The sequence below is a fragment of the Anser cygnoides genome, chromosome 6 (assembly GCF_040182565.1).
Source record: "Anser cygnoides isolate HZ-2024a breed goose chromosome 6, Taihu_goose_T2T_genome, whole genome shotgun sequence".
NCBI lineage: Eukaryota > Metazoa > Chordata > Aves > Anseriformes > Anatidae > Anser > Anser cygnoides.
The window spans coordinates 1,707,135-1,725,190 of NC_089878.1; the positions used below are offsets into that span (position 1 = coordinate 1,707,135).

At 39.2% G+C, this 18,056-nt stretch overlaps 2 protein-coding genes across 14 annotated transcripts in view; one reads left to right on the plus strand and one right to left on the minus strand.

Moving 5' to 3' along the window:
• Nucleotides 1–3,488, plus strand: part of TRAK2 (trafficking kinesin protein 2) — a 31,189-nt gene extending 27,701 nt beyond the window's left edge. For all 10 annotated transcript variants that reach the window (XM_067000087.1, XM_067000084.1, XM_067000090.1 and 7 more), the window contains one exon: nucleotides 957–3,488. In XM_067000087.1, the coding sequence (XP_066856188.1) occupies nucleotides 957–1,635 (679 nt within the window). In that variant the 3' untranslated portion in view covers nucleotides 1,636–3,488. The remainder of the gene's footprint in view (nucleotides 1–956) is intronic.
• LOC106040004 (caspase-8) overlaps nucleotides 1–18,056 on the minus strand; it is a 48,065-nt gene that overhangs the window by 22,254 nt on the left and 7,755 nt on the right. For 3 of the 4 annotated variants that reach the window (XM_013187587.3, XM_067000098.1, XM_048058539.2), the window contains one exon: nucleotides 6,822–17,818. In XM_013187587.3, the coding sequence (XP_013043041.2) occupies nucleotides 17,683–17,818 (136 nt within the window). In that variant the 3' untranslated portion in view covers nucleotides 6,822–17,682. Of the gene's footprint in view, nucleotides 1–6,821; nucleotides 17,819–18,056 lie in introns of those variants that run through there. The other variant, XR_010832635.1, reaches the window with a different exon arrangement.

The window sequence follows — 18,056 nt, forward strand, 5'->3', positions numbered from 1 at the left end:
GAGCAGAAGAGATTGCAGCGTTTGTACATGGGAAATAAAGATTAGTATTTGTGTGATACACTACAGCTAGTATCATTCAACAGGGTCTTTCATCCAAATGTGCCACTTGTTAGAGTTTTATCATAGGTAGCTTTGGGTATTCAGGTTTCATTGTCTGGAAATTTAGCAATTCAACTAATGTGTTCTTCAGCGAAGTTTCTCGATGTTTTGTCATCTTAAATGCCTTTGTAATTGTTTTATGAAACGTTCACCTAAAAGCTCTGAACTGACAGCTGGTCTTGAAAAGTTTTATGCTATCATATCTAACCTTAACTTCAAAAATTAAGTTTTGTTCTAAACAGAAGGTAAAACACAACAATGAACTTGATTATAGAACACTTGGCGTAATCTTGTCATAACAATTTATTTTTCTTTCATAGAACCGTAGAATGGCTATGGTTGGAAGGGACCTTAAAGGTCACGTAGTTCCAATCCCTGCCATGGGAAGGGACACCTTCCACCAGACCAGGCTGCCCAAAGCCCTATCCAACCTGGCCTTGAGCACCTCCAGGGATGGGGCATCCACAGCTTCTCTGGGCAACCTGTGCCAGTGCCTCACCACCCTCATAGTAGAGAATTTCTTCCTAATACCTAATCTAAATCTACCCTTTTTTAGTTTAAAAACATTACTCCCTGTCCTATCAGAAGTTTTTCCTCTCCATGGCCAGACATTAAAAATTATGTATGAAAAATAAATTCTTTGGTACTTACACCAAAACCTCTCTGTCAACCAATTTCGTCTAGATATTTTGCAGAACACAAATAGTGAAACTACTAAAGCTGAAGTTACCAGAATAAGTAACAAGAGTTTTCTTTTTCTTGTTTCTTTCATACACTAAAAGGCACATACAGAGTCAAGCAGGTATGAAGATGTCTAATGTGTGTATTTTCTCTGTTTCATTTTTATTTTATTTCAGCTCCACGTGTGCCCCATTTTCACTTGGAAATAGTGGCAGCAGCACTGGAAATCCAGTAGTGAGCACTCCAGCCATGTCTTACAGGCTTAATATTGGAGAATTTCTCACCAACAGAGGAGATTCAACTACTACCCTCAGCAGCACCAGCAGTCTGGCACAGCTTTTGCAAGAACGAGGCATCTCTGCCAAGGTTTATGATAGCCCCCTATTAGAAAAACTGCCTTTGCTACAGCCCCCTCAAACAGTCCCTTTTCCTTCTACTCCACCCAATTCTCCCTCACATTCACCTTGTCCTTCCCTTTCACCATTTGAGCCTCGAGTGCATCACTCAGAAAATTTCCTGGCTTCCCGACCAGCAGAAACATTCTTGCAGGAAATGTATGGCCTAAAGCCCTCCCGCAACGCTCCAGACATAGGCCAGCTGAAGATGAACCTAGTGGACAGGCTGAAGAGGCTGGGTATTGCCAGGGTGGTTAAGCCCCCTGAGACAGAGGACCACAGGAAGAATCAGGGGCCAGAGGTTAGCTTGCGGAGGCAGGACTCAGCTGTGTTTTTAAATGCTGGTAGCAACTTAATGGCAGGACTGAGAAGAAACCAGAGTCTTCCAGCCATGATTGGAGCACTGGGAGCTCCAATCTGCACACAGTCGTCAAAAATGGATATCCTAAAGGAGGATTGACTGGTATGGACTTCTAGCATAGTAAATAATATTTGAGGGATAAACATCCAGTATGGGCATGGTTAGGTGTGTTACAGAAGAGTTGAAGAAGGCATGTGCATGTTAAAAGATGGGGGGGAGAGAAGTGTTGGGATCAAGGAGAAAAGAACAATGCTTAGGTTTGAGGAAGAAGGCTTTGGTGGAAGATAAGAAAAGAAAGAAGCCAAAGCTTAGTTTTGTGATCCCTTCAGCATCTGTCTTAGCTTAAATAAAAGACCATTGTAGACATTCTCAGTATTTTAACCTTTTAAACTGTATTTGTAAAACCATCTTGCAGGTGCTGTTCTATTTTTTCTGTCATATGACCATAGGATTTTACTATTTGTTAGCAGTCAGACCATATCATTTAAATACAATATTAAAATAATGATCATTCTGACGAGCATCATTGGTCCAAGTTTTCTGTAACAAACAAATGCAAAAACTTGGGACATTTTTGATTCTTGTATTTTCTAGTTCAGAAACCATACTCTTTTGAACTCCCCACATTGAGAATCAGGTGAGAGAACCTTTAATTCTATGTAAGAAAACAGTACTTATACTTATGAACACCAAAATATGTGGTCAGCATTTGTTTTTTAAGAGTGCAATTGTGCTACTGAGGTATTAACAGAAGTTAATTTCTTTCCAGAGCTTCTGAAGCATACAGTGGAAGGTGCAAAGAATAAGAATTACGAAGCAGAAAAGTATATATTAGGTGAAAATTTCAAGCTAAGAAATCTTTCCAAAGTGTCCCATGCATCTTTTTAAATGAGGGTATTTTTGCACATGCAATAAAATCTCAGGCACATTCTTATTTCCTTTTGCAACACTGAAACTAGGTTCTCAATTCAATTATTTCAATTCTATTTGAAATACACAGAGAGCATTTACTTAAGTGCTTGAAAATTCCGTAATCTGACTCTTCTCTTGACAGGTAGACATTCTATACATTTTAGAGTTTTGCAGTAAACATCATGCCTTTCAGTCAGGTATTTCTGATTTTAGGCAGGATTTTGTTTAAAAGATTTCCTTCAGAGCAAAATTTACCATTCTATATTCAGAAACGAGGTGAAAGCTAGTATTCTTTGTAGCATTTTATGAACACATATTTTATTTGTACACGTATTTTGAACACGTATTTTATGATACATATTATGAACATTTTATCTGTTGGAATCCGGTGTTCCAATGATGGAGAATGGTTCCGAATCTGCTTTTGAACAGAACTAAGGCAGGCTTTCTGTCCCAAAAGAAAAATCATTTGGAGAAATCTGATTTCTGAGTGGTATTCAGCGAAGTGTTATTGTCCATGCTGCTTTTTGGTTTCCTTTCTGTTCAAGCTTTTAGTTATAACTGAATAATCTACAATAGATTTGTAAGGTAACTTAAAGAAGAAGAAGTTTTTGCCCCAAGTTCTTTGGAGGAATAGGCTAGTGACCAGAGTGGAAAGGGATTCTTAATCTGTATGTGATTTTTCACTGTACTTATCAACATATTTAAATTATTTTAAAGTTTGTTTCCATACAATTAGATAAAACAGTCAACATTTACCTTGGCTGTTGTAGTGTATGTGGAACATAATGGCTGGTATCTTTTTGGGTGCGTGGTGTGAAGCATTGGTATAATTACACTGATTTGCATTTGGCATATGGCACAACAAAATAATCAGCACCATTTTTGCTTCAGGGTTGAGTGGAATAGGGTAGGAAAACAAAGCTTCTTCAACTGATTTATATGTGGCCCTTCTGCTTGTACATCCCTATAGATCTTATGATGACTCTTTGATATAGCAGTCTTTTTTTTTTTTTTTTTTTTTTTTTGTAAAATTAAAACGAGTAACCACCTCAAACTTGCACAGGGATTCTCAACAGAAACTTGTCTGTCAGCAGCGCACAGAAATATTCAGGAATTCCTGGAGTTGCCTTTTGATATCTAAGCAAAAACTTAAACTTATAAAAGGTGAATTTTATTTAAAATACTATATATGGGTTAATATTTTTTTAATGAAAAATATTTACTTCTTTTGTGTAAGTATTTGTTTGTACTTCCTTAACTGTGCACAGGGTCTTACCTAGCTAAATAAGGTAAGAATGAAAGGGCTGGGAGGAGGTAATGTTGCTCTCCAGTGAACTAAGGAATGAGTTGACAAAAGGTTAGACAGTTTTGGTATAAACAGAGAAGTATATAATGTGTCAAAAGTATGTCCATTTTATGTACATTTATTATAGGAATACATGTAAGTAAGTGACAGACAATTTCTAAAGGTATATCGCTGTGTTTCTAACTAGCTTCATTAGTTAACACACTGATCGAATGGCTGGAGTTATCAACATAAACAGCAAATCAATTAAATCAGAATTCCTTTGGCAGACCAGGTTTCCATTAAAATTTATATAACAGCACATTAATTAAATGCATGTTTCTCTTTGGGACACTTCCATATTCCATAGCCTAGCAATATAAACTGGTTCAGTTCAAACTGTGTTATGGATATGTTGCAAGGTTGTTTGTTTGTCTGTTTTCTGTAGGATAATGTATTCTCAGATACTTTACACAAGGCAGGAAGATGATGAAAGAATTTGTATACTGTTGCATTTATCCAGTTTTTGATGCTGTGGCACAGTGCTATTGAAATTCTGTTGTGCTTTTTGTATGCATGTGTCTGGCTTGCAGCAACAGGGAAAGATTTACCACTTCTTCCAAGTTTACTGCTTTGTGCCAAAACCTAGAAGACAAACTTTTTTTGAATAACATACATGTTTCTGACAATATATTAAAGTTGCCATTGTTCTAGGAACTGATTTGGCTTGTTGCCTCTTACAAGAGATGAAATGAACTCGCGTGACTAAGATGACTGAGCTCCTGCATAAGATCATTTTGTCCTGTGCAAATGTGATTTGGTTGAGTGAATTAATGGAGAATTGATGGAGAAATGCACTTGGCAAAGGTTCTGTTACCTTGCAGGTTTGAGACAAAAATAGGTGTTACAAAGAAAGAAATTACCCATGTTTGTGAAAGTTTCAAGACACTGGGAGAGAAATTCTTGTAGTTTTTACCTTTACTCAGATTGGCTTAAACCAAGTACAAATATATAGCTTTCTAGTTTTATAGACATACAGCTCAAGTTTCAGTGTGTTTGATAAACTTGGAGATAACTGCACACTTCAAATACCTGTGGTTGATGAAGCCAAAAGTCTACTTTAAGTTAAAGAGCAGCAGAGAGGGAAGGAGAATGTTAGGTTTGGGCCTTCTTTGACTGTTACACAAGAGGATTACACACAATGTTTTTGAATGGTCTAGGAACTTTTGTTGTTGTTGTTTTGTTTTTATTTTCATCAGCTTATTGCACTTACTGTTGTTTTACAGTGGAATGTAAATTTCATAATAAACATGTATAACATGTCATTTTTCAATATATTGGTCATCTTGTGTGGTTTAGTCCAGGTATCGTCTCCTATACTGCAACGTTCTTTAATAAAACTAAAATTAGACCTTTTTAAAAATCGGCTGGAATTTAGTGAGTGGTGCACAAGCTTGGTGAGCTGATATCTGCACAAGCACTGTCTGTAAAAGCTATCTGACAAATGGATTCAAAAATTTTATCAGGCTGTGCTAGGCTGTTTGCTGTTGTGTTTATACCTAAGCAATTAAAGGTAGTATAGATGTGCAATACAAGCTGCAGTTAGACTTTGATTGCAATGTAAAAGTGTGATAGTTAAATCTAGAAAAAAAAAGAAAAAACACACTTAAAGAGTACCTTCTGCTGCATTTTGAAAAGCATTTTACGTAATGAAAAACTTCACAGAAATTCACGAATAGCTCATCAATTTCTAGACAGAATGTGAGCCTCAATTTAAATGAATGTCCTCGTGTTTTCTGTTACTCTTGTAGTTGTTTTTCTCTCCTATCATTTTACAGCACATAATGTGTTCTAGCATTATGGTGTCAACTAGCAAAAAATAGAAAAGAGATTGGACTTCTTTGCTAGACTTAAGTATCCATTAGGCTGGGGAGGGGTTCTGCATTTATGGTCTCCTGTTTGGAAGTATATATTCTTCCCTCGTTTTCTTCAGGCCTTCAAGGGAGGATTGAGTCTTTTTACACAGAAGTGTGTGATCAATGCTGTTGTTTTTCTGTCTTAGTAGCTGATGTTATGTCAGCCCTCCTCTATATTTGTCATAAAATGGGAGAAGAGATTGAAACCAAGCTACTTACCCTTGAGGAGTACTGCCTTTGTGCAGGTATCACTGAAGTTCCCTTTGCACATTGGTGCCAAATTTTTGTCTGTTATGTCAGCCTCCAGTTGTGCATACTTCCAGTGCACACTTCTGCAGGTGCTTTTCTGGCTGAAAGGCTCTTATCATTTTCCCCAAAACACTTGGTTCCTTCCATGGTACAGAATGGAAGCAGCATTGATTTGCAACTAACGGGTTCTTACTCTGGTTCACCGAACTTAATTACTGGCAGTGGTTCCTCTAGTAGTCTGTGTGTCGAACATTTCAAGGAACTGGGAACCACCACTATCCTACAGTATATATCCTGTATTTATTTAGCTTTCTTTCTTTTCTAACATGAGACTTGCACCCTTGTCAAACTGAAGCTGACTTTTCAGCTCAACATTTCATATGCTGAAGCCTGAGTTGGATGTCTTGAGGGTTGAACTGGTCATGACGCAGTCTCTGATAGCTGCACATCCTTATAATAGGCCACCACAACAAACTTGGGACACTTTCTGTGCTGTGCTGTGTTACACCATTTGCTAGACAGATAAAAGTTCCTATTATTGCCATACATGTCATACATACATAACATGGTGATGTTAAAAAAGCATACATATATAAATACTGATTTGATGATGTTTATGTATTTTAGTCATTCTCTCCTTAAGGTTTGGGCTTCCTAGCTTCTCAGCTGCTGACATAACGTGTCTGTGTATCCTTCAGAAAGCCCAGTAAAACATTGCATGTACTCTTTAAAGTTCTTCTCCAGTTTCCAGGGGGATGAGGGATTCCGCTGCCACTGGAGAGAAAGGTGAGTTTGGGGGAAGAAGGCCCTGAAAAGCAGCCACTCTTTTCTGTTGATTTCATCTGTCCTGAAACACCTGAGCCCAACGGCTCAGCCAGCCGAGCCCAGCCAGCTTTGTTCTAAGCCGGTACACTCTCAGGTTTAAGAGTCTGTGGACTTTTTTTTTTTTTTCTTATTCTCTAGCACTTCAGATGTAATAAGGGGAAAGGTCTGATGCTGTTGGGCTTCTGGGGAGTGAGTTAAATTGAAGCCATTAGAGTTCAGTTACAAAAGTTCTTTGATTCAGCAGGGCAGGATTTAGTGAGGACCCTGTGGGACTCTTGCTGGGAGTTACCCTCACTCTTTCTGGTATTATATTAATAGTTGGAAGGACAGACTTTTCTTCTGCTTGCTCAGCACCTGTAGATCTTGCTAATCTCTTAATGCATGTTTAGTAGCTCTTGTCAGGTGACAGCTGGGGGGAATTGAGTAGGCTTTACTGCTTTTATTAAGTTGAATTGCCATTTTAGTGTGTTTTTTTTTTTAAATCAGTTGAAGCTCATGTTCAAAGAAGGGTATTAAAATATGTGTGATCATTTTCACTTTTATTTGGTGTATATATAAAGTCGATCTGTACTCTCAATCCGTTATCTGTATTGATATAAGTAGCTAATTCTGCTGAAAGTAGGCATCTGCCTGCAGAGCCTGTAAAACACTCGATACATTCATGCCTACCATTACCTATGTGACCAAACTGGGTATATTGCAAGTTGTTTACAGAAAAGACTAGTCTCTAGTACTTGTGCACAAGCCCAAAACATGGTATTAGATCCATTCCTCTATGAACAAATTTTGAAGAAATATTACTGGACACACAGCAGTTGCTGCTCAAACAAGATTTACAGATGTGTATGCAATAACTGACTTTTGACCTTCAGTAACATACCTGCTGTGGCAACATGAGGCTTTCTAAGAAAATGGAGGAAGGTGCACTAAATGAATAACAACAGATCTAATACTGAATCCTCCTCGCTTCTCTTTCAGTATTTTTAACAGCATTCCTAGTAGGTAGTCATGACTCAGACTCCGTCTGCGTACAGTGTTTACCAGAATCCTTGCAACAAAAGTGGTAAGAGATTTAGTAAGTCTCTGCTAGACTTGGGCAAGGTAAGCAAGAAATGTGAGTAGGAGTAAAGATGACTTTAAGTTCTTAACATCTGCTGTTCTCAGAATGCTCTCTCTCTCTCAGCTCTGTTCAGTTTGGGATTTGAGTTTTTTTTTCTATATGGTAGCATTATAATTCAACAAATAATGATATGCCTACGTGTTAAGATTCTTGTAGACATTCTAAATAGTTGCATATCATAGAGCATACATGCTGATGTGAAGTATTGTATATAAAAAATGTAAAAAAGTTAGGCTAATACCTTTTACCTCACGATTGGGGCATGCTAAGAGAGCACTAACAGATTATCTTAGCAGCTCCATGATGGACAGCAATTTATGCCTTTTTAACATCATTGCATAGGATCAACTATCTGAGTCCATATTAATGTGTACAGGTTATAATAGATGAAAGAACCTACATAATTTTAAACAAAAACAATTAAAAGATTTGTCAGTGTAAAGCTGGGAAACAGTACATGGTATTTTTGTTGTTGTTGTTTTTCCTGTGAATTGTGGCTTATCTATAGCATAAATAATTCTAACTATTTCTTATTTTAAAGTCAGGTCCCTTTTACTAAGGACCTTAGAAAGCCAAAATAACTTCCTGCTTTATGCAGAACCTTCCAGGATGTCCAAGTTAGTATCTGCTTAAAAGAGGAGAGATCTCAATATAAAAGATTAAATGCTTTCCCACATGGAAAAAGGTGAAGTTTATACCCTGCCCTCAACCCCTAAAAATATAATTCCCTAAAAGCTTTGGCTGCCCATAGTAACTGGAACCTTGCTTTAACTAGAGGTGCCTTGTGGAAGTGCCGCAGCTCTTCAACCTAGGGCTCTTGCCTCAATACCCAGTAAGAGTTGTAACCCCTTTGAAGCTGCAGAAAAAGAGCTAGAACTAAACAGAAAGCTTAGGTGTGTCTCAGTAATGTGCAGTAAGGGCAGCACAAGGCTGGCCAGCTCCAGCCTCCTAGGTGGCTCCCGCTAACTGGTTAAGACCCCTCTTAAAGCCCTTTCTTTCATATTGATGTCTTAGAAAATACCAAACAAAAATATGCCTTTGTCAAACTTTCTTTACACTATAGTTTAATATAACAAATATAACAAATTCATACAGCCCTTCTTGAACTGTATTATTTTAGTATTGGTCTTATATCTGACTTAGAAAATTACTGTTACGTTGTTGTGGTTTTTTCCGTATGATATTTATGACTTCCTTGTACTAACATTTCAGCCTTCAATGTTTATCCGAGTTTTAGACAGCCAGCAAGAGTTAACTCTGTCACTTGCTTCTGTCCATATTGTTGGGTATCCATATTATAGGGAAGGATTCTGAAAAGGAATCCAAATTCTTCTGACAAGATCCTTCCCCCCCCTCCTCCTCCCCGAGATATTAGCGTATTGTCTTTCTTTTTACTCATTCAGAATTATATCTGAAAGAACTAGTTCTGGCATTTGTATGTAATAAACAAATATGTAAAGAGAAAAAGAAAGCAAAATACAGGTTTCTGTTATAGACTCTGAAACGTAAGCAGCCAACCATGAGTCTCCTAAATGACCACAATAGTGTGCTAGGCACACTGTGGCACTGAAGATTTGCATGCCATTCTATGGCTGAACGATCAGCCCCCTCCCCTCCTAACCTCAAAAGTTTGTCCTTGTTTCCTAATGATCATTCAGCCAGTGACCAGAGAAACAGTGCTGACACTACTGATGTTGTACTAGAGCTGGTCTGATCAGCAAAATGAAATGATTTCCTCATTCCAGACACTCAAATTTCTTGACGTTCTAGTTATTTTGGAGTTTTGCCTTTTTACCTTATCTTAATGTTGACAGTCTTTTGAAGCTGTAAGGTGTTAAATGATCTTTGCTTAGTTCTTGCTCACTGCTGGCCCAAAACTCCACATTTAATTACTAAAATAACAGAAAGTATGCCCCTAGTACCTTGCAAAGCTCCTCCGTTATAGCTGGTCACACCAACCCTGCAGCACAGGAGGGTTTTGTTTTAGCAATACAGTTGTGCTTCTGATGACTGAAACATGTAAGGATGCTAAGTAACTTTTGACTGCAGCTCTGAACCCTTTTCATTTGCAGAGGTATGCTCCCATCCAGGAGACTGTTGGAAGCAAAGCAGGAAGCACCCTCATGTGAGTACAAGGGCACGAAGTAGTCTGCTCCAGAAGGAAAAAATACTCTTACCTGAAGATGTAAGTCAGATTTCCTGCTTCTGATCACTATCCAAACTTACTGCAGTTTTGAGGGTCCCAACTTCCTGTTCTTTGTATAATGTACTGAACGGGTTATTTCTGGAACTAAAGCCTGTGGTTTTTTTCTGAGGCCTGATGTGGACCTAAAACTGAAAGCTGTTTTTAATCAGGCAGTCATACAGGAGGTGGGACCTACATTAAATAATTGAATTGCAGCCTTTGATTTTACTTTCTTCTCTTGTGAACAGGATATGCTCTTACTGCCTAGTTAAAATGGATAGTGTCCTCTTGATGCAAACTGTTAACCTGTTTCAAGCTTGCACTTTAAAAAAATTCAAGTGTTACCCCTCCAGGACCTATTGAGATTTGATGATTGGCTTTATAGAGCATTACAGGACACAGGCATCCCTGTGTCTCTTCTATTACTTTCTGAGCTCCCAAAGTCCTGTCCCAGACAAAATCAGTCTTTGTTCAAATGTGCCTTATTTCTCTGGAAGTAGGCTCTTTTGTGATTTTTGTTTGTTTGTTTCTTTTACTTTAGAGCCACCTGCCTTAAGTTTTAATGTCCTGAATGCTCACTTTCCTTTTTGTGCTTGTGTGAGTTGTGCATAGTGTGTCAGGAATCCATACCAGGGGTGGAAAACAGTCAACATCTTTGCATCCTGGCTGCTAAGTTCACAGAATTCAGTATTATTATGAAAAATCCTCTGCAGTTCCAGATTGAGTCATTAAATTAATAATGTTGATTTCCTTCTGGCTTATCAAGCAGGGTGTAAGTTATGTTAATGTTAGAGTGGTTGTTGATAAGGGTCATGCTGTTTTAGGGAATTTTCTCATTTAAAGAAAATGAGGTGCTTAGCATCGGCCCCACAGGCAGGACTGTTGCTCTCTGTCTCCTGGTGCTAACAGTGTTACAATTTGCTTTAGTAACGCAGGCTGAAAGATCCGTCAGTTCTCATTGATTGGCTATCATCAAGGCTCACTTGCAGTAATGAACTCTCTGCCTGGAGGATGTATGTATGAAAGTCTGCACATGTGGGTTATGGCTCCAGCTGCAGCTCCAATTGGCAATATATAGATTGATATACATATAGATTGCATCAGTACCCTATTTTGTTTCTCAGTTGAGTGACATCTTGTGGTAACTCTAAGCTCTTGATCTGTTCTGCATTATTTAGGAGTGTGCCATAGTCTTAGCTGGATCATGGAAGATGATTGCTAGCCGACTTGTGCTGTTGGACTTGTGGCTTATTTATCACTTGGGTCAGTGACAAATTGTTTTTGTTCAAGAACTGCCACTCTCAAAATTCGTCTCTTGGCTGTCAGTAAGGGCTGATATTTGGACACCTAGTCAGTCAGTCAGCAATTTGACACCTGCTTTTGCTTTTTGCTTTGTGATTGACAACTTTTGTCAATTTTACTTCTCTCATGCTTCACAATTGTTCTATGTATTGATATAGTAGAAGAATACAGTTTAATTGGTGTTTGAGGGAGAAGTGTTTCTGATTCATCGCCCCAAACTGACATGCCACCATATAATCAATATATCCCATCTCACATCCTTCCGTAGAAAATGTGAAGGAGAAGCAGGCAAATCTACCAAGCAACTATTTCCATGGCTTAGGAATTCAGCATGTAATAGGCTGAATCTTGTACAAAATACTTCATTTTGCTGAGATACATGCTGGTCTTGTCTTGGGGCCTGCTATTATGGCATAGAAATCTTTTTAACGTCACATGGGTGCAATTCCTGAGAAGGATCGTAGGTTGGTTTATGTTGGTTTATTTGGTTGGTTTTGAGGGCTTAGATGTGATTAAAGGTTTAAATTCACCTTAAGGGCTAAATGTTATGTTTCCATATCCACATCCCCATTGTTAGAGTAAATATTATTATCCAGAATCAGGAACAAAAATGATGAATTATGAGTATTTCCTCTCTGGGTTCCCCAGGCTGCTGTAAAGGCTTTGGAAATTGCATCTGGCTACCAGCTCCTATAGGATAAAAAGCATCTCTCTGTAATCTTCCTGAAGGGTGTCTCATTGTTCTGTGGTAGCTCTGTACTGCTGGCTGCTCTTCGACACAAATTCACTGAAATTTGGGGATGAAATCATATTTCATACCTGCATTTCATTCAGAGGTTTCCTCCAAGGTTTGAAAGGTTGGTGCTGGAAGAGCGACTGATCTGTACATCCTGCCCTAGTCTGACTGTTGTGGGGCATGACTTGCTAGTGCTTCCCCCTAGCTGGTGCTCCAGGAGGGAGGGGGTTGTGCACACTCAGCAATTGTTTCCTTCCCCACTGTTCAAGAGAGGTATTAAAGCTGTGTTCTCTCACTAGAGACACTGCAAGGATGACAAATGGAGCAGTATTGATTCATCTTTTTTCCTCCCACTCACAAATGCTATTCTAAGGACACTGCCAAGGCACTACAAATTAGTCCTCTGTTGCCTTCACAACTGGTTCTCTTATTTATTTCTGGCAAGAGTATTTTCTCTCCCTTTTCATTATGCCAGTGTCTCAATGACTCAGACTCTGATGTTTTGCCTTACAGTCCTAGGGAGTGCAGAAAGTGTCAAATACCATCTGTATTTGCTGTTATACACAGCTAGAATACCTTAAATAACTTGTTTTTTACTATATATATATGTGTGTGTGTGTGTGCGTGTGGTGGTTTTTCTTGCATCTCATAGCACACTTCAGGCAGGAATAATGAGCACAAGCTTTACACGCATTTTTTTTTCTTTTTCTCCAGGTATTTCTGAAACACCATGAGCAAGACACTTGGAGAAAACAGAAGAGCTGCAGAAGTCCAGAAGGCAACTTTGGCTCTAGAAGCAGTAAGAAAACCTGTGTGGTCTGGATGTGTGAGTGGCACACCTTTACTAATTGGCTAGGGGGGGTATTTGACATAAAGCTTGTAGGGAGCGTGCCTTCCAGCCTGAAGGGCAGGGAGGCTGGGCAAGGTGTCCCAGAGCTTTTGGCACACACACACCTTAGAAAGCAACCATAGGCCAAAAATGATTTTTTGCTTAAATGGATTTCTTTGTGTCTACCTTAAGTATGAGTCATCTTCAAACACTTCATGTTGCAGCTTGGTCAGGTCCCTCACCACGTGCTGCTGTAATTAAGTAATTTGGTGTTACTTGGTTTAAAACATCTCTTCATAACAGAAAAAAAATAAAAACAAACATTTTCCCCTAAAACATTAGAGCACCTGTAATTATAATCTTCAGCTGCATTATTTTGGCTGCATAAAGGCTGACACCAGCTGGCCAGCCTGAGGAACATACAACATACTTAGGTCTTCTGAAGGATACAGTAGTTTAGTGGAACTCTTCAGCAGGCAGGATCCATTCCTGTAACTTGAAGCTGGACTTGTCTAGTCAGTTAGTAAAAGGGAGAGCAGTCTCATGGCACAGCCTCCAGGAAGGGCTGTCTCCGCAAGTCAGTCTCCGCGAGTCAGCCACTGCGATCCAAGACATTAGCCTTTGCTGTGCTGAGTGAGAAGGTAATCATGCTGGAAGCTATGTATTATTTCTGCATTGCTGAGTTAGCCAAGGAGACGTGTGCTGTTAGGAATGGGAGTTAATCCATACTGTAAGGGGCTTGGGCACAAGGCTCTGGTACCTGCAGTGTAACTCCATGGGCCCCAAGGGTTCATTGGGGAGAGCAGAAGAAGAGTGGGTAGGGCTATAAGACAGAGTGGTGAGGTATGTGCTTTCATCCTATGACACTGTGTGATTTGCTGGAGACAGATCTCAAGGAAAAAGAAGAGGAACTTGAAGCTGTGGGACCATGCTGCAGGATGGCCAGAATGAGCTTCAAAGAAAGGTAGGAGAAGCATGTGAGATAACACTGTAGCACTCACCAAAGGTGCAAATAAGACATCTGCAGAGGTTCTACTCCCTTGTCTGGCCTGTGAGGGAAGTTAATGCAATGCAGCCCTTGTCATACTTTCAAATTTCATAAAATATTTTTCCTCTCAGTAGCAAGACGAATGCCGGCAACTGACACCTGTAAATCATAGTTCCATTTATAGCATATATCAGTTTTGATGCTTTTTGACTAAGCCAGTGCCTAGGTTCATGACCACTCTGGTAAGACCAGGCTAAAACAGGAATTGGCTAGTACTGGTAAGGTTAGCAAAGAGTCAAGGCAGGTCATAGTCTTGGTCTGTTGCACGCTGTCTTGGCACGTGATACAGCATGGCCCATAGTCCAAGGAAGATGTTAGCCCCTAAAACTGAAAAAATAGAAGAAGGGAATGCTGCAGAGCTGAGGAGGGGGGTGGGAGAAGGCAGTAACAGGGATTCTTCAAACGAATACACTTGGAAAATACTAGCATTGCTATGGTAGGCTTTGTTTTATTTTTTCAGCTCGCTCCCTCCAGGAATTCCCTTTAAACTGAAGCACCTAAGCTGCAATACTTGTTTCTCTTTCACTAGCATCAACACTTCTAGGATGTACTGGGGAATGGGTCTCAAATGTCCTAAGCAGGAATCCATGGAGCTAGGAAACATACCTGAAGGGGTGGAGTCACATCTTTTAAGGGAAAGGGTGATTGTGTTGATTGATGTCTGGTACATGTCTGCTGTGTATTTTAAGGCGCCCTACTCTTTCACCTCTAAGTTACTACTCTTTAAGAATGATAATCTGGGCACTCCCCTGCTGTGGAGGCTGCAGATACTACAGCATTCAGCGTAAGGACAGCCTAAAAATCCTGGGAGCTGTTGCAGTGTGGATGTTTGCTTATTCTGTATGTGCAAGAAAGGCTCTGCATTTCACTGTCCCACTCTTTTTCTCTTTCAATTTACAGCAAATTTAGCTTATTGCTAATCAACTCACTTCCCTGAGGAAATCCTGCTTAAGAGAGGATATGCTGGCAGCCTGCAATAGTGCCCTGTCCATTAGCTGTTAGGAAGCTGTATGTTGGTGTAAAAGATCATGGTGGTCTACTTAGGGCTGTACTGCCAGAGTGTTACCTGCAAATGCATACAAGGGGGAATAAAGGGAAGTCCTCACTCTCTGAGATTTAGGCTATTTTAGACTATTTCTGGGTGACAGTTCTAACAATCTGCTCCTTTAAAATAAAATAAATAAATAATAGTAATTAAAAAAAAAAGTGACTAGGGAAGCAAGGAGGGAGTCAAAGTAACTGTTTGTTATTTGTTAATACGTGTTTGTCACAAGTCAAGTTAACCATTTGCTGCTGTTTGTATTTACCAATTGTGATGTTGCTCAAATTTATAAAGAAAAAAACCTGCTTTTTTCCCTTCCTTTTCCACAAAGAAAGCAAAATATCTACTGCAGAAGAGAAGCATCAAGCAGAACATTACATCAGTTGAAGAAAAACACCAGATAACTGCTCCTTGATGAAAATGTTATCCTGAGGCAAGTACAGAATTAGTGAGCAGAGACCTACGATAGTTAGCATGAAGTTAAAATACTCTAAAATCTGTAAATGTTTATTTTGCTGTGCGTGCTCTGGCCTATCAATGGCTGTACACTTGTCACTGCCTGGTGTGCCATCACAGTGGCAGGAGTGCCTCTAAGACCACACAATGTGTGTGCCTCAGCAACATGCACAGGCCCTTTGAAGCCTGTCCAGTGGTTGTCATGTAGCTTTACGTATTTACTACCATACCAGAAGCATTAGAAGTAGAGGTGATTTCCTTTTTCCTTCACGTGAGTAAGTGTAGTGAATAATTAGTCTGTGGAGCTGCAAGGATTCGTCGTGAATTAGCTAGATGGCAGTTGCTTTATAGCAGGAGACTAATTGTGGAAAAGATTGAAAACTTACAGACTTGACTTCTAAGTGAAGAATTGCTAACTGGATTCATTACTCGTTACATGAGGAGATTCATAGTAAGACCTTGGTTATGGCACGCATTAATCTTGCTGGAAATTTCACCCCTATTTTTACACCATGAAATCCTGAGTAACTATCTCCCTCAGCATAGCCAACTGTTTGCATTTGCTGTATCTTTTCCTTTTGATTCCCAAGGAAAAAGTTTCCTTTGTGAGCATGCTGTCAGTCAGACTCCTGAATTCAGAATCTCTTGGCTCACTTAAATTTTGTCCATATGTATAATCCATAGGACTAAAGAAGATCCAGCTTCACCTCTAAGGGAAAGGGAACAGTGTGAGTTCAGTAATTTGACTGTACCTGATCCCCACTGGGCTGATCTACAGTGTGACAAGCAGGGTAGTTAGAGTAGCAGGGGAGGTAGGGAGTCCAGGGTTCCAGCACAGAACTGGAAGTTGCTGAAGAACACAGGCATGATGAAGAGCACAGGTAAAGTGCTGAAAAGTACATGTGGATGAAAATCCACATTAACCAGGTCACATTAATTATTTTGCTAACAGAATAATATGCTTGTTTGCTTATAGTTTCTATTCAAGAAAAATAATTTGTTGGCTTCTCTTGGATTACATCTTTTTAGACATTTCCAAATAGCTTGTATGTAGAAGCTCGTCTATTAGTCCTTGCTTCAGCACAACTTTCAAGGGTTTCATGATGACTCCCTAAACAAGTATTAACAAGTATCTGGGAAAATTACTCCCAGAATTTGGAAGTTACTCCCAAATTTTCCTGCTTCTGTAACTGCTTGCTGCATTTGCCATTTAAGGTTCTCATTTTTATCAGTCAAGTATCACTCTACCCTTATCCTTACAGACACAAACTGTTAGCAAAGAACGAAGAAATATTCAGTACAGGAGACCAGGGAAGGACTTAGGCTCCTAAAATAGTCCCACTGAAGAGTTATCTGTTCAGCTAAATCATCACCTACGTTGATACAATTACTAACACTGAAATCTGTAACAAGGATGTAACTGAATGAACATCTCATGTGAAAAAAAAGTCAAAATCCGACAAAATAAAAGGAGTAAAAAAGCTTTAGCTTTTACTCAAAGCTTGTGAAAAATCCCTGTTCTGTGCACATACTAATCACAGAGGTAATATAGGCAATATAATGTTTCTAAAGAGCTGTTCACTTATCTAGTAAATTCTTCTTTTTCTACGCCTACAACTGTGACTCAAAGGTCAGCAAGGTAAGTGAACATCTTCAAGCATAAAGCTGCACCTGTGTAATTGATTTGAATGTAAAGATGTTAGGGGTAGAGAATACTCTGAAATGCAGGTCACAACTATGAACTGCTAAGTATGCTGGAGGACAAGTTCTTGACTTTTTCTTAAGGAATACCAAGACTCTAAACGATTTAAAGGGGGGGGAAGAAAGTAACAAAACACACTGATGTGTGTATCCTGTAGAATCAGCAGCCCCCCCTTTTATTTTAGGAAAGTCAGTATAAAATACACAAGGCTTTATAACTGTTGTCTTCTTAAACTTGCATTTGCAATATATCTTAATAAAGAAACAGCAATTGTGGTACAGCTGAAAGGACCCTGAGTGTATTTTATGCTAGCTAACTACAAATTCAAGACCAGGTGAGATGCTCTCAGGTATAAAGTGTCATACAAATTAATACTAAGTTCTTAAGACTTTTGCTCCTTGTCTATTATCAATAAAAACATTTGCATTTGTGCTACCAGTAGACACTGAAAGTCTGTTATATTTAACCAAATTCTTAGCTGATACCACCTGTTTAAGGCTGCTGCAGCTCCTCTTGCTCTGCTGTTCTTTCTCAATTTAGTTGACAGGAAAGATGAGCTTTTTCCTCAGAGTGAAACTGGGCTGTGGCATCTGCTTCGCTGCATTCTGTTTGTCAATCTTTCTGCTCACCTCTTGATTCACGGCTGTCAGGATGGTGAGAATATCTTCTCCTCTGCAAAAATACATATTGTATTATAGCAGCATTTAACATCAGAAAACATACTGCATTCTCATATATCATAACCTATGCGAGTGCTAACAGCTTCAGTTTTAAAGAGGCTTCAAAGCAGTTAGGTAAGCCGCTTCAAACAATATAAATGGTGTTACTCTGTTCTAAATTGCTGTTGTCACTCTGAGCAAGCACTGCCACTGCATATCATCTACCACTGCACTCAAATCAAACTCTTGTA